The 21,862-nt window shown below is 41.0% G+C and overlaps 1 protein-coding gene across 4 annotated transcripts in view; it reads left to right on the top strand.

Moving 5' to 3' along the window:
- Positions 1–21,862, top strand: part of TRPM3 (transient receptor potential cation channel subfamily M member 3) — a 591,213-nt gene that overhangs the window by 431,640 nt on the left and 137,711 nt on the right. For all 4 annotated transcript variants that reach the window (XM_089779235.1, XM_075931703.2, XM_089779234.1 and 1 more), the window contains exon 6: positions 2,667–2,838. In XM_089779235.1, coding sequence (XP_089635361.1) covers positions 2,667–2,838 — 172 coding nt within the window. The remainder of the gene's footprint in view (positions 1–2,666; positions 2,839–21,862) is intronic.

Here is a 21,862-nt window from a genome sequence, read left to right as displayed (position 1 = left end):
GATTAGTCTATTTCAACAAAGCATTAATATTTATTACCATTTACTCCTTTGTAGAATAAATGCTTTATGACTGAGGGGGTAAAAAGGAAAAACATAAAAGAAACTATAGTCAAAATCAATCTCCTATTCCAGTACAGGGAGGAACTGCACAATATTGGCAAGCCACCTGGTCCTTTCAGTACTACTTATTCTCTCTCCCTAGCAAATGCCTAACTGAATACTGCTCTGTGTGATAGTTTATAACAATTACAGAGGTCTGTAGGTTTTCATTTGCTTTCAAAGGACCAGAAAATACTGTAAGTGCTGACATTTTAAGAGCATAAAGAGAGCCCTCTGGCCAGGGAATTTTAAAACCAGTGCTGCTATTTATACTTTACTTTTTCATCCTAAATCTTTTTCAATAACAAGAGAAAAGGGGACTTCAGTTCTTTCTCAAGACTTGTTTACATGGAGAAGCTATTGCAAAATAAACTAGGGGTGAATTTGAAGCACAGTAACTATTCCACACTGGCTCCCCATATGGAAGTTTTTTCTGCTGAGTGCCTTTTTGTGGATTCGCTTTATCCACTTCCAAAGTGGAAATTTAACTCCAAAAAGGCACTCTTAATATGGAATATGCACACCTACATTGGGAGCTAGTATGGAATAAGTATTGCCTAGCTATTTCCTCAGGTAGACAAGCCCTTAATTAATAGCAGATTCTCTTCCCTTGCCCCTTTAAATTAAGATTTCCCTGCTTCCATCTGATAGAGATAAGAACATGTACCCAAATCAGCAGGACAGTAAAAGACATAATTTGGGGGTGGGGAGTGTTAAATAGTAATACTAATCTAGAAGAAAATTGGTTTCATACCAAGTACAGTGCCATGATGTGCTGTATTAAATCACTCAGTCTTATCATAGGTATTCACAATGAGCCTATAGCTCATATATGTCAGAGCAACTTGGTTTGATCTTACAGAATTAACGTGATAGCTCATTGACAATTTACCAGAACTATGCTTTAGTCTGCAAAATAGTTTTGTCTTATTCATTAGGTGAATAAGTTATAGGAAATGTATGAACTCCCTACTAAATAGAACATTTTAATCCTACTGTACATTTCTACAATTTTTTGTTTTTGACATAATGTAAAATTTGTTGAGTGGGGTTTGGGGAGAGGGGCTGGTTAGGTCAATAAATTATTGCTGAAATGAGTATCAATTCATTTTATTTTCCTAAGATTTTTCTCTGCCTCTAACTCTCCACCCCACCCCCCCCCCCCCGCTATGGGAGCAGCTGCTGGAAAGCTACATTCAGAGCTGCTTCCTTCTCCCCATGCCAGGGTCCAAACCACAGGTGTTCCTAACAGGAATACCTGAAGTATGGAGGTTCGGGTGTATGTCCAGATAACTTGTAAAAGCATTACATTAGTAATGGATGGAACTAGTAGTATTACACCGCAGTACAGTTTTATAACTACATCCCATGGTAATACCCTAGATTACTATTGGTTGTTTTTAGTAACAATAGAAGTTCTAGATGCAGCACAGGAAACAAACAGAAGACCAGCCTTCATCCCCAAGAGCTCACCAACTATTGTTGTCCACCATGTCTTACACCAAAATTTGATTGTGCCTCCTCTTGCAATGTATCATGTCGCACTAGTACAGCTATAAGTCATGACAGACAACATTATCTTTTAAAATGTTAAATAATTTGTCACCAAAGTTATTTTATTAATTAAATTGGATTGGTACTAAATACTATACAGCTCAGTAGTTGAATACGTTCTTAAAATATAGCACTGCTGGCACAACTGGGTTACTTGTAGTAAATTTGCAAGCTTGTATATATTAACTATTATATTTGCTGATATGACCTGGGATGTATAGTATATTACATGGCTGCAATGTGTGTATTCCTCCGAGGATGAAATTCATCACAATGCGGGGGGCCTGCACATGGCCCTTTCTCTATTTTGAGGTCTTCAGCAGCCTTTATCATTTAAGTGGTGTAAAGGTTTTGCCTTGGCTATCTGTATAAATGTGAATTTCACCTTGAGTTAAGGAGGAAAACAAAGTGGAAGGAGACGTTTGAGCAAAGACAGCACAAGTGGTAGAACGTAGATTAGACTTTTACAGAGAACAGTTTTCATTCTGCTGGTGAATGCTATGAAGAAAGAATGAGGCACAGAAATACTGCAGAACAAAAACTCCTTACTGTTGGATTTATAGGAGGAAAGATAATCTCACAATGGAAATATCTATTTGAAGCACAGACTGATGAAAATAATATAAGTAAGGGGTGTGTAATTGTTTAGGTAGAATAAAAAATGTGATGAGTGCTCTAAAATGCTTAAAGATGACTGAAATGTAATAGTATTCAGACTACCAGTGCCATTGAAATAGAATACTGTAAAATTCTTTTTAATAGTAGTAGCCATTTTAAGTCAATATTTGCCAAAAAATACTACGCTGTTGCAAGTGTCACAGCTATTTCCTATGCATTGTATACATGGCAACTGCAATATCTCTCATATTCTGACATAGTAACTATTGGCAAACAATTATTTCAATAGTAACCACTCTACAACTCAGCAAAATTATTTTGGACCTCATGATTGACTTTAATAAGAGATGTTGACTGTTTTGACCTATTGAGCCATCTTTGTGTCTCTAATGCAGGTGGTACGACCATACCAAACAATGTCCAATCCTATGAGTAAACTCACAGTACTCAATAGTATGCATTCCCATTTTATTCTGGCTGACAATGGGACCACCGGCAAATATGGAGCAGAAGTAAAGCTTCGTAGACAGCTGGAAAAGCACATCTCACTTCAGAAGATAAACACAAGTGAGTAACATCTTTTCTCTATTATTGTGTACATTACAATTATAGGAGGGATACTGAGATTCTAAGTAGACAATAGTATATCTAAAAAGTACGTTTGTTTTTTAATTGGTAAACAAGAGTTACTGTATGTTAAAGTTAACAATCACATTTTAGGCGTACAAATGTAGAAGCAGAGCTCAATGATGTAGGTTGAATTTGTTTCTGCTAGTTTATCATCATAATGACCAAAGCTATTAGGCTTCATTCCATAGCAAAGTTAGATTGAGTCCAAAAACTTTCTGTCGTGGTACTAATATTTCTATATCCCTTAAGTACTTTCAAAGATAAAATTAAAACTTGGGATAATGTTCCATTTTGCAAGCTGGGAAGAAAACAGTTGATTTTTAATAGTTATTGAGTCCATGGTCTCTTTGCTGTGAACTTTCAACAAAGGGATATTTTAGAGCCAACTGGGGTGGTCAGTTTTATAATATGTATACCTGAAACTGTAATGAGACCACAAAACTCATTTAACTAAGCAGCCATTACATTGTAAATAGGGTGTATTGGAAACTTTGCGGCCTCATATTTTCATCAAAAAATGGTCAGTTTGTCAAATCTGAAAGGCTGCGTCTGGATTGGCATGTTTTTTCGGAAATGCTTTTAACAGAAAAGTTTTCCGTTAAAAGCATTTTCGGAACAGAGCGTCTAGATTGGCACGAACGCTTTTCCGCAAAAGCACTTTTTGCGGAAAAGCGTCCGTGCCAATCTAGACGCGTTTTTCCGCAAAAAAGCCCCCATGGCCATTTTCGCGATCGGGGCTTTTTTGTGGAAAACAAATCTAAGCTGTCTACACTGGCCCTTTTACGCAAAAGCTTTTTGCAAAAGGGACTTTTGCCTGAATGGGAGCAGAATAGTATTTCCGCAAGAAGCACTGATTTCTTACAGTAGGAAGTCAGTGCTTTTGCGGAAATGCAAGCGGCCAGTGTAGACAGCTGGCAAGTTTTTCCAGAAAAGCGGCTGATTTTCCGGAAAAACTGGCCATTCTAGACACAGCCAAACTGTTTACAAAACTCATTTTAGGCAAGAGAATAAATTTACTGGTAGTCATTATTCGTATAGATGAATTAGCCTTAAAAGCGTCAGAGTTTCAAGTCAGATACATATCTGACTGTTACCAGAATCTCCTGAACTATGGAGGACCCCTCTCCTTGACCCTCCTCACTGGAACCCCCTGTCCAAAACTATTGAACCCTTTCTCTTCCATTCTTGTCAACACATTGGTTGATCTTCCAGTGTTTTCCCAACCTATCTCTGACTGTGACTCTTGCCCCTTGCTTGACCTTCCATTCTATCTCTGCTATTTCACAGTAAACTATTTCATATGCACACCCTCATATACTTCTGCCTTCAGATACACACATCTTTAAAGATAAAATATAAAGATGTCTCCAAGCTCTGGAACATCTGCTTGAACTTTCAGCTCTGACTCATTTGCTGCAAGCCATATTATACAAGGTTCCAGAGTGGAAGTATAAAAACAAATAAATAAATACAGATTGGCTTCACAACATACCTTCAATGGTGGGGGAATCCTGCAGCCAAAAGAAGACAGATGAGGAAACAGGATGTAGGGAAGAACTAGTAGATAGGAAGGCTGCTGAGTGGGAGTTCACAGGTAATGGTGCAATGGAATCTGGAACGTTGGTGGCTTTTCAAGAAGAGATGTAAAACTAGGAAATAACCTTCAGCCAAACAAAATATAATGTTGTTTAGTTTGCGTCAAAAAGAATTCAGAGGTTTGCCAAAACTTAATTATTAAGGTTTCCATATGGATAAGATAAAAATAAAGAACACCTGCACATTTGGGTCAGTCAAACAGATGGCTGCTCTCCAATGCCTTTCCCTTATACTTGTAGCAGAAAAAAGCAGTATAGTGGTCATCTTAGTTGCTTGCCTAAAACTGCATAGTGGCACGACTGCAAAGAGATTTTATTTTGAACCAGTGTGCGCACAATTGTGCATGCATGTTCGTATGTACAGTTGTAAATAAACAGCAGCTTGAAGTAGAAAATGCCAGTTGTCAGTATCAGAATCCAGTCCTTAGACAGAACAGTCATAGAATCATAGAACCATAGAGCTGGAAGAGACCTCAGAAGGTCATCAAGTCCAGCCCCCTGCTTTAGGCAGGACCAAACCCAAATAAATCAACCCAGCCAGGGCTTTGTCAAGCCAAGACTTAAACAACGCTAGGGATGGAGACTCCACTTCTTCCCTAGGTAACCCATTCCAATGCTTCACCACTCTCCTAATGAAATAGTTTTTCCTAATATCCAACCTGGACCTCTCCCACCACAACTTGAGACCATTGCTTCTTGTTCTACCATCTGTCACTACTGAGAACAGCCTTTCTCCATCCTCTTTGGAACCTCCCTTCAGGAAGTTGAAGGCTGCTATCAAATCCCCCCCTCACTCTTCGCTTCTGCAGACTAAACAGACCCAACTCCCTCAGCCTCTTCTCATAGGTCATGTGCTCTAGCCCCCTAATCATTTTGGTTGCCCTCCGCAGGACATTCTCCAATGCATCCACATCCTTTTTGTAGTGTGGGGACAGAACTGGACACACTACTCCAGATGTGGCCGCACCAGAGCCGAATAAAGGGGAATAATCACTTCTCTGGATCTGCTGGCAATGCTCCTCCTAATGCACCCTAATATGCCATTAGCCTTCTTGGCTACAAGGGCACACTGTTGACTCATATCCATCTTCTCATCCACTGTAACTCCTAGGTCGTTTTCTGCAGAACTACTACTTAGCTGGTTGGTCCCTAGCCTGTAACAATGCTTGGGATTCTTCTGTCCCAAGTGAAGGACGCTGCACTTGTCCATGTTGAACCTCATCAGATTTCTTGTGGCCCAATCCTCCAATTTGTCTAAGTCATTCTGGACCCTATCTCTGCCCTCCAGCATATCTACCTCTCCCCATAGCTTAGTGTCATCTGCAAACTTGCTGAGGGTGCAATCCATCCCCTCATCCAGATCATTAATAAAGATATTGAACAAAACCAGTCCTAGAACCGAACCTTGGGGCACTCCACTTGAAACCAACCGCCATCCTGACATCGAGCCATTGATCGCTACCTGCTGGGCCCAGCCTTCTAGCCAGCTTTCTATCCATCTTACCATCCATTTATCCAATCCATATTCCCTTAACTTGTTGGAAAGAATATTGTGGGAGACCATATCAAAAGCCTCGCTGAAGTCAAGGTATATCACATCCACTGACTTTCCCATGTCCACAGAGCCAGTTACCTCATCAGAGAAGCTAATCAGATTGGTCAAGCATGACTTGCCCTTTGTGAATCCATGCTGACTATTCCTGATCACTTTCCTTTCTTCCAAGGATTCCTCAAAAATGGATTCCTTAAGAATCCCTTCCATGATTTTTCCAGGAACCGAAGTAAGACTGACCAACCTATAGTTCCCTGGATCTTCCTTCTTCTCTTTTTTGAAGATGGGCACTACATTTTCCTTTTTCCAATCATCTGGGATCTCTCCCGATCTCCACGACTTTTCAAAGATAATGGCCAAAGGCTCCTCAATGACATTTGCCAACTCCCACAGTACCCTCAGATGCATTAAGTCTGGACTCATGGATTTGTGTACGTTTAGCTTTTCTAAATAGTTCCTAACCTGTTCTTTACCCACCAAGGGCTGTCCATCTTCATCCCATTTTGCATCACTAGACATATTTTTGACCTAACCACAGATCAAAAGATTAAAGAGCTAGACAAAAGCATGGATTGAGGAACTAATGAACAGTTGACAACCAATCTCATCCATGGATAGCAGGATTTCTTTTTTACTCAAAACATGTTATAAGAACTCTTGACCTTTCCCACACAAGATCTACATTTGACAGGTATTTTTAAAATCATCTTTGCCTTGATTTTCCTTTTTCAATGTATTGACCAGTATTTTAAAGGCTCAGTAATGTACACCACGTGTAAACAGAGGCTTTATAGTCCACAACCCGTACTAAAGTAGCTGAAAATTAGATCACAAACACGTATATTAGACAAGTCAAAGGGGAGTAGAAATTAGTCTTATTATTAAAATGTAAGAATAGAGGAGGCCTCCAAGTGTGCCAGATAATTTGGAAAATAGAAACTAGTTCTCTCATTAAAGTGAAGTTATTCTTGATTGCTCAACAGTGACCAAAGTGCCTGAGCAGATTATAAAACAGTGTGCTTAGTTTAGGCTCTGCATAAATGTATAAAGCACAATAGGGAAATATCCTTAAGGAATATTTTCTTTGGAAATCAGTAATTAGTACTGTTCCTCAGATTTAGAAAGCCCTTGCTCAACGCCCCAACCTTCCCCTCACCTCGCTTCTGACCTCCCTGATTGTTGCAATACAATATTTGGTTCCATTCATTTAGAAATTTAAAATAATATTTTCAGACACCTGGAAAGTTACCAAGAATTGGGCATTGTTGTGTCTGCAGCTTATGGCCCAGCACTCAGGCTCATATACTGGCCATGTCAGTGTGAATTGCGCATGCAGTTGGAGGTCAATATACGAGCCAGAAAATGTGCAAATCTTGCCCCCAATCATGAGTGAAACATACTTTAAGCATAAGAAAGTTACCGATCACCACTCCATGCCTGAGAGCTGTAGAGCTCTTTGGAGAGAAAGGAACTAGAACTGTGCCTTTTATTGTTTTAAGGGGGAAGTTGAAAAGACAGGGGGTTAGGAGGGGAACTGTCTTTCTTCCCCTTCTCCATCCATCCTCTAATTGCTGGGAATAGACTATACAAGGGGGAAAAAACCCTAGTCTTCTCACAGTCACACGGATCTATTTTTAAGCGTCCATCCAGGAACTCTCTCTTTCTTGGGATGTGCTGAGGTATTGCATCTCCTCAGTTGCAAGTCAGTTAGAAAAGACCCACCTCACTTCTATATCTGTGCAGAGTTGGAAAGATATTGTGTATGTTCATGGTTTCCTTGACTTCATCCTTGATTATATCTGGGTTGGTGAATGTTCCACTCCTTAACCAGGGGGAAAGTGTTAAGACAGAGTTTGAGCACTGCCTGATTGTCCCTATGCAGGTCTCTCTAAACTACCTGCTAAACTTATAACCTATTATACAGGATTACAAGGACAATTTGTCAAAAATAGAAGCGATGATTATACCCAATTTAAATGCTGAATAAAAGCAGTATTTTTCCATTATATTTTAAGAACATTTTAGAAATGGATTGTAAAAATTATATTAATAGCTTCCATGAGAAGTGTTTAGAGAATAAAGTTTCACTACTCAAAGGGTAAAAGGCTTCATGGACCTATATCTCAAGTTCAGTTCTCTTCAAGCAGTGATGGATGCTATGAGTAGACTATTTCTGCAACAGAGCATGCATTTTGGTTGCTTAACAGCCAGAACTAACACAGGCAAGTGAGATCACAATTTCTAATTCAGAATTGTCATCCCTTGCTACTACCACTTTACTGATTTCTGGTTCAGTGCTTCTGAAAATGCACTTAATTCTGAAATATCTCCCATTACAGTATATACATCACAGATGTTATCTAACTATATCAAAATACTGCAAGTTTTGAGACTGAACATTTGGATAATCTATAGCGTGTGAGCTGCTGCCAAGAAATAAGATGATACTGCTGCAGTTACATTATAGCAAGCTAAATACAAAAGCTCAAGTTCTACTCCTTTGGCAATCAAGCCAGTCATTCGGGTGCCAAAATAAGGATTTAGGTGCTTAAAATGTGCTGAAAAATATGGCTAACTCTAATATCCAACATGTTGGGGTTACACAGGCACTGGTACCTGAAATAAAGCACTATAGTATGCACAGTATCCTGATTACTGCTCTTCTGGAATTCTCATGCCTGCCTGTCTCCTCTTGACCACTGTAATTGCATCTTGAAAATACATCTAAATCTCACCTTTCAACACTTGAATATGTTGGTATGGCAGATTACATCACCCCCATTTTCCAAAATCTTTATAATTTCAGAATCCATTACAGAACCTTCCCTTTAGTTTTCAGTAACCTTTGTGGACTTTATTACTTTGTCTCTCCCTCCTTTCATCTCTCTCTCTTTCTCCAGCCCATCTCTCTCCAAATACCAGACCCACTCTTCTTTCATTTTTTCTTGTAGACAGTATATCCTTCTACCAAACAGATCTTCACCTTCTAAAATTGTCTTGCTATAGGCTCTGTTGCTGGTTGTGTTACATTGACACATGGCCATTGACAAATCACTTAACCTCTCCCTTCTTTAATTTCCCTATATATAAAATGTAAAGAATAATACTAATCGAGAGGAGTGTTTTGAGGGTTAATATGTCAATGTTTACAAAATATTTTCAGGTATTTGGAGAGAAGACATTACAGAAGTGCCAGATATTAACTTTTTATACATCATGATCCACCTATTCTTGGTACAGGTTGATCCTCTCTAGTCCAGCACCCTCAGGGCTTGACCAGTTCCAAACGAGAGAATTTTCTGGACTATGGGAGGTCAGTATTTTCTAGCAGCATTATCAGTACTTACACTGCTTACTGGGCTGTTAGAGGACATGTTGGGGCAAATTAGAGCTAAATAACAGCACAGAATACTGAGAGCTAGAGCTGGTATCTGTAAACAAAATTTATGGGACCACAGGAAGCTTGGTCACACCCATGAAAAGTGGACATCCAGCTATCTGAAATTATTCTGGACAATGGATATATCCAGATCAGAGAGTTCTGGACTATAGATGTTCAACCTGTATATGATCCAACTTCCTCTTTGCTTAAGATACTCAAATCTCACTAACTGTTTTTCCCATGTTCAGTAATTCTCCCCAACAGTAGGTCATTTTGCCATTCCTCATTTTTGTCCTTTCACTTCTGTAGAATCTACTGTACTTCTGGCTCTCTTATAAATATATTTGGCAATGGAACTTTTTAATGGAGCTATCCAGAATAGTTTGTGTTGTATTAGAGAAAATGGATAAAGTTTGAATGATGGAGAGAAGTAGGTTTCAAAAGTGCCAGTTAAAAGGAAAAAACAATTGAAACATAATTTTCTTTTCCCTCTGTATGATTTTGTTGTTAAACGTCATATTAGAGATTAAGGTTTACTTTATCCTGTAGAAGTAAGAGCTCAGCCAGACATTTGTTCCTGTGCTGGGAAAATATTAAGGGACAGAATGGACAGAGAACTCTGTCCATCATCTAACTCTATAGATGTACCCACTGAACAGAGAGTGGAGTGCAGTGAAGCATTTAATTACTTGAAACAGCCTATTGCAAATCATCCAATTATAACATTCCTGGACATTAATGAAGCATTTCTATTAAATATTGATGTGTTAGATATGACTGCTAGTGTATTGCTAGCTCACGTTTCAGAATGGTACTGGAAATCTAGTTGCATGCCTAAAAATTGCTAAGTAATGCTGGTAGACCATAAACAAACCCAAAAAAGATGTCATTCACAGTGCATTAAAAGTTTTAGGCACTGAATTGTTCACATTTTCTATCTTCACAAACCGTAAGTTTTCTATATGGCTTGAGATAACTACCAGTGTTAGCACCATGCAACCAGTAGGTGTCAATCATAGACTGCTTAAGCTTTGTTGGAGCAGAAAAATCATCCCAGTTGGTTGACATTCTTCCGAGTAAACATGTTGTTATTACAGAAAAGTTCTTTAGGTAATTAAAAATACACTTCAGTAGTGCTCCATATTTTAAATGCTACCCAATATTTACAGAGTCTCACATCAGATATTCTTAGCTCTTTTCCCACATGATATGTTGATGCCTGTTTCATTGCATATATATTTATTTGTAATTCACTATTCTTGTGATCTGATTGGTTACTTAAGTCATGAGGTATTGTTACTGCTCCTTAGTTGGATGACTCTAAAACCCATCAAGAATTTTCAACATGTCTGCCACTCACTTCAAACATGTATATACTGCTTTTCCTGTTCTTGTCAGTTCTTCTGGGAAGGAAAGGGTGAAATTCCTTCAGAAAAGGGCCAGATCCTCAGATAATGTAAATATGGAGCAGAACTCCAGAACATCTCTTCTACAGAGATTTATGGGAAATGAATAAAAGGTGTTGTGACAGTGTAGTAGAACCAAATTCTGAGGTTTTTGTTTGAATGGATGTGCATAAATACTTTGTTGCCTGCTCTAGTTAGTATAGTTTTCTTATTAATGGATATACTGATCTGGATTTGCAAACCTGGAAACAACACCAAAAATATATATATTTAAAGAATATCTCACAAATATTCAAACAAGCAGGCAATTTTTGTCCTCAGTTTGAACATGCCCAATCCAAGCGTTTGTTTTGTTGCTTTATAAGATGGAGTCAAACACACATTCATCTTCAGTACACAGTTTGAAGTTGTGTAGCTCGAAAGTTTTGATCTGTAACTTCACTTCAAATTATCAATGAACTAAGTAACCAGCACTGTTTTAGAGTGTTAAACAAGGGCATCAATGTATTTTGTTTAATAACTCATTCTGTACAGGCAAAGTGAAGGAACTAACAGCACGGTTGGGATGGTTCTGGTTGGGTGGAGAAGGGAATTTCAACAATGTAACATGTCTACAATATCTATTCATGTGACCCGTGGACTTCCCTTTGTCATCCTATGCCTGAGAATATATGAAGGGGGCTGGGAAGGCAAAGGGACGTTCAATTGTCATCACTGGCATCTTTTTTGATCATTGCACTATCATCAAATGCATTGGAAGGCTCATTTATATCAGACTTTCCTTTCACATTCTGTGCAGCATTTGTTGCATTTCCATATGTTTATGGTTAGTTAGATGTATGTGCAGACTTATTTTTAACAAGTGGAAAATCTCCACTGTAAATTGGAACTGTGTGAAATGTTCTTAGCAAAACTTAGACCCATCTGAAATTGCCTTGTTTCAGGTTTCATTACACCCTGGAAGTTCAGACTATGGTCATCAGAAAATTTACTATGGTTTGTGAATCTGGCAGTGAACCTGATGACACATGAAAGGGAGTAGAGAAAATGGACTTGGGGAAAAGTGAGTTCAGTCAGTGTACAATGTCAGGTAAAGATCATAGTGTGTGCCAGTCAAGATCTGGCGTTGTCTGCCATGACTACCCAGAGACGCTTTCATCAGAATGTGAGTTCAGCTTTGAGCAGTGATAGCCGCCTGATTTCTAGTTTTACCAGAAGACTGTTTGAAAAGTGAAGTTGTGCATGATTTTGATATGAAACTAGGGGGAACTAAATGATTTTAACTCTGTGCACTGACATTTCAGGTTTCCTCAGACTCAAAGGGCATAGCAAGTAATAAGGGACTAACCAACTGAAATATCGATTTATTAAGTTAGAAAGTTATTATTGTAGTATCTGAGCACCTCTCAAAAGGAATAATCATAATAATGTATCAAAATTTGCCAGAAGATAGGATGAGTAAGTAACTTAATTAGTGAGCTACAATCTGTGAAGAGGCTCTTTATAAGAACTATTGAGGGAAAACTAAACTGTGGAGTTTTGTCTGAAGCGGGAATGCACATTTTATCTTAATGAAAGGCATAGCCTTTGTCCAGCTCTATTGAAAGTTCTCTCTCCTCAGCTCATAAATCTTCCCCTCTTGGCCAATAATTTAATTGTTCTGGTGGAAGGTAATGGTACCAGACAGAGACACAATATTTCAGGCTGCAAGAGCCTGAACATTGGACAGCCAGTACAGAAAGCATGAGTACTGGGCTGGAATGTTCACTTTTGTTGCTAAGTAGGTTGACCATTGTGTTATATATATATATAACGTTTTTCAGGATGTGAGACTTCCTTCCTAGAGGTAATACGCTGTAGTATTAAAGCCTGAAGGTCATGGATGGGTGATCATTGTGGCCTAATCTATGTCTCATTGGCAGGGATACAATCTCCCTACTAGTCATAGATAAAAGTGGACTTTCCTTGTTGCAATAGGTATTTGGACTTCCACTAGCTGTGAAGTATTCTAAAGGAATGTAAGATTACAGACCAACTTGATGATCTGAAGGCAAATGCCCTCAATATGGAAGATATTATGGAGAGACATATTCAACAACTTGTTTTCTTCTTCCCACCAGCGTTACTGCTGGTGCTGTGCTGACTGTCTCAAGTTCTGATCTAGGCAGTTGTTCTGCTATCTAGGCACTAATCTGAATTCACTGTGGGGAGAGCTTCAGAAATACTGTCTTATGTTGACATAAAGGTGTGTGTTATCTGTATAGTACCATCCATGCTGTCTCTAAAGCTTCATAGAGATATTGTGTAGTTTCAGGCAGAAAATTGAGCCTGGAGGGCTTCAAAGATAGTAAAATAGTTTCATATAATAACCTTTTAGATTTAAGGAAGGACCAGAATCATTTAAGGGTTTTCTCTATTACTCCTGCAGCCTCTTTGAGGAGGTACAGGACTATCTAGTGGTAAGTAGTATCACATGCAGGGGTGAGCAATAAGCTGGAGTCAGTTTGCCAAGGTCATGGGCCCCTGGCACTTTATTTGTGTGTCCACAGGTACAGCTGCTTGCATCTCCCATTGGCTGTGGTATCATGATTCACACCACTTCCTGTAGCTCCCATTGGCCAGAATGGCCATTTGCAGCCAATGGGAGCTGTAAGCAGTTGTACCTGAGGACACGTAGGTAGGTAAAGTGCGAGCTACCCACTGGGGCTAACCCTGGCTAATTGCCTACAGCCTGCTTATTGCCCACCCCTGATCAAATAGCACCAAGGCCCAACAGGATGAGTGTAGATGCATTTGCTTTTCCGATGAACTGGTTTCTGTCTTTTAAACAACTTTAAATCAGTTACTCTATTTAAGGCTACTGTGAGAATACCACTTTGCCATATTCTTTCTAACAACAGCTAGTGAAAGAGGACAAGGAGTTCATAAAGTGTTGCTGGAGGGCAAATATTAGAGTTTAGAAAGTGAAAATTCCTATCTCAGAGTTTTTGATTTATGTTAGCTGTGGACTTTTGTTTCATATGATATACATGCTGCTTCAAGGCACGCAAGAACATATTTACCTGTTTACTGTTCCTGTCAAAGTTCCTTTCACTGTTGTATATGAGCACTGCACAAAATGAAAGAGCAAATGCCAAGAACAAAAAAAGTAGATTTGGAAATCACAAAACACATTCATGCAATGTACTTGTGTCAGCTTTGCTATTCAAGCATGCTACTAAATATTGCACTAGCACCAGTGTTTTTATTGTCCTTGCATCCAATTCCCACTAATAAGGTAATTTCAGGTCTGGTTGTTGACCTATACACAGAAAATATTACTACATTTTTCAACTAGAGCTATGCAATTAGCTGCTGTTACAATTCAAAAGGGTTAGCTAGAACATTATCTTTTCAGTTTTGGTTCCCACGGATCCCGTAGTCCTGAAGTTAAACCTTGAATTTCAGGCTAGAAAAATCTCAAAATCCTAGTGTGACCCAAATATGTCTGAACTCATACCAGGTTTGATCAAAAGCTAGTTCAGAATTGTCAAAGGATTTGAAAAATGGGTGAATTTTATTTTATTAGCCTTGATCTTTCCTGCTGACAACCAAGGGGGATTCTCCTTAGTGCAAATGGAAAAGGACCACTGGAGCAAAAGTCCTGAATTCTAATCACTTAGATGAGTGCTTTATACAAACATCATGGCTGTATGAATGTGGAAATGGTTTTGTTACTCTGACTCACATAAAATCAATTCCAACAGAAGACCCAGCTATGTTTTTAAAATAAAGTAGTTCTGACACTTGCACACACACTTTTTGCACTTTTTATTTCACTTTTAAAGAAAATATGCACTCACCTTATAATCTGGTACATTCAAATATATGTTACAAACTCCCCTAATTTTAACCCAAAGCAGCTGTTAACCGGAGTTAGGAACATGGTTTGGGTTTTAGGTTCAACAATTATCTGAGGAGAAAGTTACTAGGTTTTTTGTCCACCCCAGTCACAGGAATTAAGAACTAAAGAGCTCTATGTCTGGAGGAAGATCTTGGGAACTGCAGTAATCACACTCACTCTGTGGGCGGTAGCAATTTTTATTAAAAAAGGTATTAAAATTATACACAATAAAATACCTATGGTGACCACTGCGTAAATTTATTCGATCACCCCACGTGGTAGCACAAATACTCCTTTAGTATACAGTTGCAATTGCCTAGTATAACACCAAACTCACACACCCTCCTGAAGACCCTGAGGAGTCGGAGGACCAGCCTCACTCTACTGGTGGAGCAAGGGTCCCAGGGAGAAGTAAGAGAGTATTGTAGCAGAGGAAAATAAAAGACTTAAAGGTGTACTATTACTGAAAAGGGAAATGAGGAATAGAGTTTGAGGAAGAAAGTCCTGCCAAACACTACCTGCCATGGGGTATTATAGGCCTTCTTGCGTCACCTATAGCCAAACCCCTTAAAATCAAAACCAGATTTCTGCACCCTAAGATTTTGAGGGTGCACGCAGTTAATTGGAGAATTAAACTAAGGCACCGTTTTGAATATGCGTGAAATATCACTTCATGCCCTTGTGGACAAATTCGTAACATGGGCACTTGTGTCTAATACCACAAGAAATGCCACACGTCACCCACCGCCTCTGCTTTCTTCCTAAAGCAGGAGGTTCAGCCTGGAAGGCCATTGTATTTTTGGGACCTTCAGATACCACACAAGATAATGATGTGTACTTTGTCAGCACACTGGCCTTTTTGTGGTTAGACTGACCTAGTTAGAAGATATACTTTATATATTAACTCTTACTTATAACCAATATACACTACTGCTAAAGCTAACTTCTTACAGGATAAGATCCCCATAAAATACAGATTACTGCTAGAATAGCATAAAACAGGTTTAGGAGAGTATAGAGGTATACAAACTACACAACCAACCTTAAAAAACTTACTTTTTCTTCAGAGCCCACAAAATTATTAGATGTGGATATCCAAAGATGCATTTGTAATACCGTTGTAGTCATTGCATAAACTCAAATTATTTACTATGCTATGTTGTTGTACTGTATATATGTTCTTGTCCCTTCTGAGCCTCAGTAAACATTAACAGTGGTTTATTGGTGAGTCATGTAGTTTTGTAGAGCCACCATTTTCAGAGGGTTAGTACTTGCTAGCTGCAATTTAAGCCCATTTTTTTACTTAGCCTCAGAGGTTATCAAGAACAACGTTTCTACTTCCTACTTGTAACAACCTTTTATGTATTTGAAAACTGTTATGTCCCACTTCAGTTTTCTCTGGTCTAGACTAGGGAGCTAAGTGACTAGTTGGCTCCCCGATAAGCGTAACCAGTCACTGTAGCATAAATAGTAGTTGAGTAGTCACTCAATTAGTCACTTTCCCCCCTTGCTGCCTCTATTAGAGAGAGGCAACAAGTGGGAGGGGAGTAGGAGCTGGTGCTGGGGGCAGCCGGCTTAAAAGCTGATTCCCCCAGCACTGTGTCTGCAGGGGGCAGAGGTGTCCCTACTGCTGCACCTCTCTGTTAGAAATGTATAAGAGCTGCCCGCAGCCCTTGTACATTTCGAAGAGAGAGGTGCAGGAGCAGGGACCTAAGCAGACCTGCTGAACCTCTTCCTTTGAAATGTACAAGAACCAAATTTACAAGAACTGCCCATAGCTCTTGTACATTTCAAAGGGAGAGAGACAGTGGGAGAGCAAGTGCCCCCTTATCCACTAATCAAGTACTCAATGTAAATTCCACTGACTACTCGATTTTAGTTGATTCATTGAAATTTAACATCCCTAGTCTAGACCAGCGCTGAAGCCAGAGGTTGGCAGCAGCTTCAGTTCCAGTAGCTGTGGTGGATAATTTTACCCAGCTGTGGTGCTGAGGCTGAGGAGGCGGAGCAGGAGGCACCTCCCTCCCTCCTCCTCCCTCACACCCAGGTAAGATGGCAGCCCAGCCAGGGCAATGTGCTCTCCTCCCTCCTCCCACCCCTATCCATAGGGGGGTACGATATGCACTTGAGGGGGGGAAAGAGGAGAGAGCACATGCCCCCATCCACGTGGCAGTAACAGCCACACTCCCTACAGAGGGCAGCTTTGATCCGGGGAGTGGGATGGACTTAAAGGGCCTAGAGGTATTTGATGAGGGTGTGGTGGAGTCATGGGGCAATAGAGTGTTTGCATGGGCTGTAGGGTCAGAAGTTAAGGGGGCCAAAGGGCACAGAGCATGGGGTGGGGGTCTAAGGCAGCACTCTCTTCCTCTAAGATTTTCCATCCACGAGAGGAGTGAGTTTTGTCTTATGCATCAATATGGAGGTCATGTGCGCATGTTTGGATGTGTGCCACTGTGACACCCAGGTTATAAACCTCTCCCCTTTTCCCTCTGCTGCCATGTCTCCCACCATCTCCTTTCCCCATCTGCTCCCCTGCTGCCGCCCCACACTCCTCACCCTCCTCTGCTGTCCTGGCTCCTGCCCTTCTCACTCCCCTCAGCCCTCTTGGGACCTGCCTCCCTCCGATCCTCTCTGACCCATGCACCTGCCCTTCTCTTTCCCCCTGTGCCCATCCCTCCTCTAGCCCCCTTCCCAATACCCTCTCTTAACTCACCTCCCTCTGCTCACCTGCCCTGCTACTCTCCTCTGCCCTTTGGTGCACATTTCTTCCTTCCCTGTGTCTGCCCTTCTGCTTTACCCTCACAATCCCTCTGGCACCTGCACCTTCCCTTACCCCTGCACCCTCCTGGTGCCTCCCCTTTCCCTCACTGCCCTTGTCCTCCCAACACCTGTCCCCTTTTCCCTCTTTCTCCCTGGTGCCCAAACTCTCACCACCCTTTGCCCCAGTTTTCCTCACACCCTTCTGAGCCCTCACACAACTTGCTCCATCCCCTGCCTTCCTCATGCCCACCCCCCTTTCAGCCCCTCTGCTCCTGACACCCACTCCTCCCCTCTCCTCTTCCTTCCTCTTGCCCCCATTGCCACTCCCCTCTCCTCTCCCAGCATCACCCTATCCCCTCCCCTCTCCCACTCCCACTGATACCTTCCCATTCCCCACCACCACTCCTGCTCCTCCTGCCCTTTCCCCTTATTATCTCCTCTTGGCTCCCTGGCATTGGCCTCTCTTCCACCCTGCCCTTGGTGTTTTCCCTTCTACTGCCTTGGCCCCCTCCTTTCCCCTCAGAACAAGCCCCTTGCCCTCCTCACCCCCACCTTCCCCTTAGTTTTCCCCCTGCCCCTTCCCTCACTTTCTGCCTTCCTGACATCTGCACCCCTCAACCCCCTCTAGCTCCCTGGTTCCCTGGGCTGGGCTGTGTGGTGGGCAGTTGCCCCTTGTGCCAGGGCTGGAGCTTGGTCTGTGGTGCTATTTTTAGTACCCTGATCCAGGAGCAGCTGCATCATATCCCAGCTCCAGTCCCGGCACAGAGGACAGCCATCTGCCATGCGACCCTGCTCTGGGAACAGCTGGGGCTGTGTGGTGGCTGGGGCTGGGACCACAGTTCTATATCCCTGACTCCAGTCCACACTCCATGTGCCGGAACTTGAGCCAGGGCCATGACTTGAGCTGGGGCCACGGTGCTATTTTTAGTATCGCAGCCCAGGCTCCAGCTCTGGTGACTGCCCAGTTGTTCCTGCCATGGGGAAGCCATCCACCATGTAGCCCCACCCCCGGGAGCAGCTGGGGCCACAGTTGTGTAGCTCTGCTAAGGGGGTGGGCGTGACTCAAATTCTTGGTGCACACCCATGCAGGTGCTCACCTTACAGGGAACCCTGGTGAAAGGGTGTTAGGCACAGTGATCAAGGGGCTGGGATGAGGTTAGTGTTGGCTGAGGGAGGGCATGGGTTAGAGGTCCAAGGGCAAGAGGGATCAGTGGTTATGGAGCCAGGTGCGGTGCAGCTCGAGCTTCTGTCTCTGGGGGCAGCAGATCTGAGGGTGTCTGAGCTGGGTCAAGGATCTCAGAGCTTGTGGAACAAGCAGGGTCAGTGAGGCAGGATCAAGGTTTGACACAACAGGCAGTCATGGATTAAGGGGCATGGGAGATCGGGAGCGGTGGAGCAGGATCCAGGGAAATGGGAGGTTGCCAATGTAAGTTGGGGGTCACTGGGACACAGTGTGCCAAGGTTGGTAGTGACAGCGGATGCAGGACAAGTACCAGGCAAGACAGAGATGGTTGACAAAAGGAAACTGGCAGCAGGGGGGTATTGGGAAGCGGGAGACAGTGGGCACTGGGGTGACAGGCTTGGCAAGACAGACTTGCGAGGTAATGGGGTTAGTGGGATATAGGTGATATCAGATGATGGGTTTGGCAGGTTTAGTAATACAGAGACACAGAGTACCAGGTTTGGGTAGACGGGGTCAGAGGGTTCCATGGTTGGAGGTAGAGGGATGTGTAGAGACAAGTCTGGGTGAGTGGGTAAATTTGGCAGACAGGTAACATTTATTTGCATATTCATCACTTGCTTAATGAATATTCAAACATGTAAATAAAACAATACTAGTCCGCCAAAAATTTGTGACTGGGTTTGCCCACAGGATAGAAAAAGTTGGGAACCACTAGTCTAGGCTAAATAAACTTTTTTTTTTCAATTTTTTTTCAATCTTTCCTCAAAGGCCATGTTTTCTAGACCTTGAATTATTTTTGTTGATCTTCGCTGGACCGCTTCCAGTTTGTCCCCATCTTTCCTGAAGAGTGGTGCCCGGAACTGGACACACTACTCCAGCTGAGGCCATGTTAGCGGAGAGTAGAATGGAAGAATTATTTCTCATACCTGTCTCATAACATTCTTGCTATTACATTCAGAATGATGTTTGCTTTTTTTGCAGCAGTGATCTATCGTTGACTCATATTCCAGTTGTGATCCACTATGACTCCCAGATCTCTTTTCCACGATGCTCCTTCCTAGGCTTCCGTTTTGCATATGTGCAATTGATCCTTCTTATAAGAAGTACTTTGCATTTGTCATTATTGAATTTCATCCTATTTACTTCAAACCATTGCTCCAGTTTATCCAGATCATTTTTAATTTTAATCCTGGCCCCCAAAGCACTTTCTTAGAATCATCCCAGCTTGGTGTCATCTGCAAACTTCATAAATGTACCTGCATGCCATTATCTAAGTCACTGATGGAGATCTTGAACAGAGACAGACCCAGCACTGTCATCTCGGGGACCCACTTGTTATGCCTTTCAAGCTTGGCTGTGAACCACTGATAATTACTTGTTTTTCAACAAGTTACGCACCCATCTTATAGTAGCTTCATCTAAGTTGTATTTGCCTGGTTTATTTGAGGTCATGTAAGACAGTATACAAAAGATATACCACATCTGCAAATTCTCCCCATCCACAATGCTTGTTATCCTGTCAAAGAGAGCTATTAGGTTAGTCTGGCATGATTTCTTCTTGAAAAATCCATGCTGATTGTTTCTTATCAACTTATCTTACAAATTGATAATTTACTATATTATCTTTCTGCATACTGACATTAAGATGACTGGTCTCTAATTCCATGGGTTGTTGCTAGTTCCCTTTTTTATAGATTGGCTCTAATGTAAATAATTATTTAATAATAATGAAACATGAGAAACCCATAGAGCTAGGTTTCAGGAAAAAAAGGAGCTCAAAAATCTAACTCAACTCTAGAAATAGCTGTGCTATTGGATCTAAAAAAATGTCAATCAGGGATTTTTAGACTAAACTGGTTTTAAAATGTTGATTCCAAATCTCAGATTCTTCCCCAAAAGTATTACATTAATTTTTCCCTGCAGCAAATGCCAAATGTATTGCTCTCCAGAATGCAAAAAGTCTATGTAGCTTCCCAAACCATTTGCAGTATGAAGAAAACTATCAAGAAAAATAATTCATCTGTTGTTAAAGCAAAAGCAGAGTTAATAAAATATCCATGCTAAAGCCTAGAAAATAAGCTTGTGTTGAAATCTTTTCCTAGATGCATGATGTTGCACAAAGGAACCTGCTGGGACAATTTTGAAATTTAGGTTTTAATCTCTCAGGCGTGCATATTTGGTAAAGAACAGAATTAAGGTTATCAAGAAAGTCTAAAATTTATGAGTCTGGTCACTTTAAATGCCAAAGGAAAGGAAACAATAAAAGAGCTAGATTACCACTTTAATTGGTTTTTTTCTTTTTTTTTTTAACCTAAAGATGTTTAATTGTATTCATGCTGTGGAAATATTTTCACATCAGGGGAAAATAAATAGTGCCATCTGACTAATCACAGTCGATCCAAGTTTGGACAATTGCAGAAAACACTTATAAATCAGTCAATAGAAATGTAAAGACATACACATTTGATGGATACTTTTGAATAACAAACAAACTTATAAGCCAAAAATAGATCAGTTTCTTTATACCTGTGTAAACTATTTATTGAAAACTATTTCTCAGCTGTAGTAAGTGTAATCGTTCAAAAAAGTTAAAATTAGCAGATTGATCAATATCCCACATGTCACTAAAACAGATCAATTTTTCCAGCAGAGTGAAGGAAGGTGCACAAATCTGAAGGCTTTATTGTCTGATAAATTTCTCTACTGTTGCTCCTCACAAAATTTTGAACTTTGCTTTCTTTCACATTTGAAAAAGTAAGTTTTCCTCCTATGGAATCCAGACACAGTGAAAGCAGTATTGTTCCAATGTTACTGCATTCTAATTGCATGTAATACAAAAAAAAATTGATTCAGAAGACTGGCATGTGTTTGAGTATTGTTACACAGCCGTTAGACAAAATGTACCCTAATGCACATTGTGCACTCCTTTAAAAAGGCATCATATTGACCCCATTTGGTGAAAGAGATCAGATAAATATTCTCCTAATGCATTCTATAGTTTTCAGACTGTTTCCATTGTATGCAGCCAGAGCTGGCCCACAATATTTTGGCACCTGAGGCGAGGAGCTCAAATGACACCCCCATACTCCCTCGCTGCACCAGCAGCAGACACAATTTTCTACACTCTAGGTCCTAGTGGCACCCTTCCCCCAACAGTCTGGCTCCTGAGGCAGCCACCTTAGTTTGCCTCATGGTAAGGC

Source organism: Pelodiscus sinensis, chromosome 6 (genome assembly GCF_052426305.1).
Source record: "Pelodiscus sinensis isolate ZL-2025 chromosome 6, ASM5242630v1, whole genome shotgun sequence".
In the NCBI taxonomy this organism is placed as follows: Eukaryota; Metazoa; Chordata; order Testudines; family Trionychidae; genus Pelodiscus; species Pelodiscus sinensis.
Note: the sequence above shows the minus strand (reverse complement) of the source record. Positions and strands in the feature narration are given on the sequence as shown.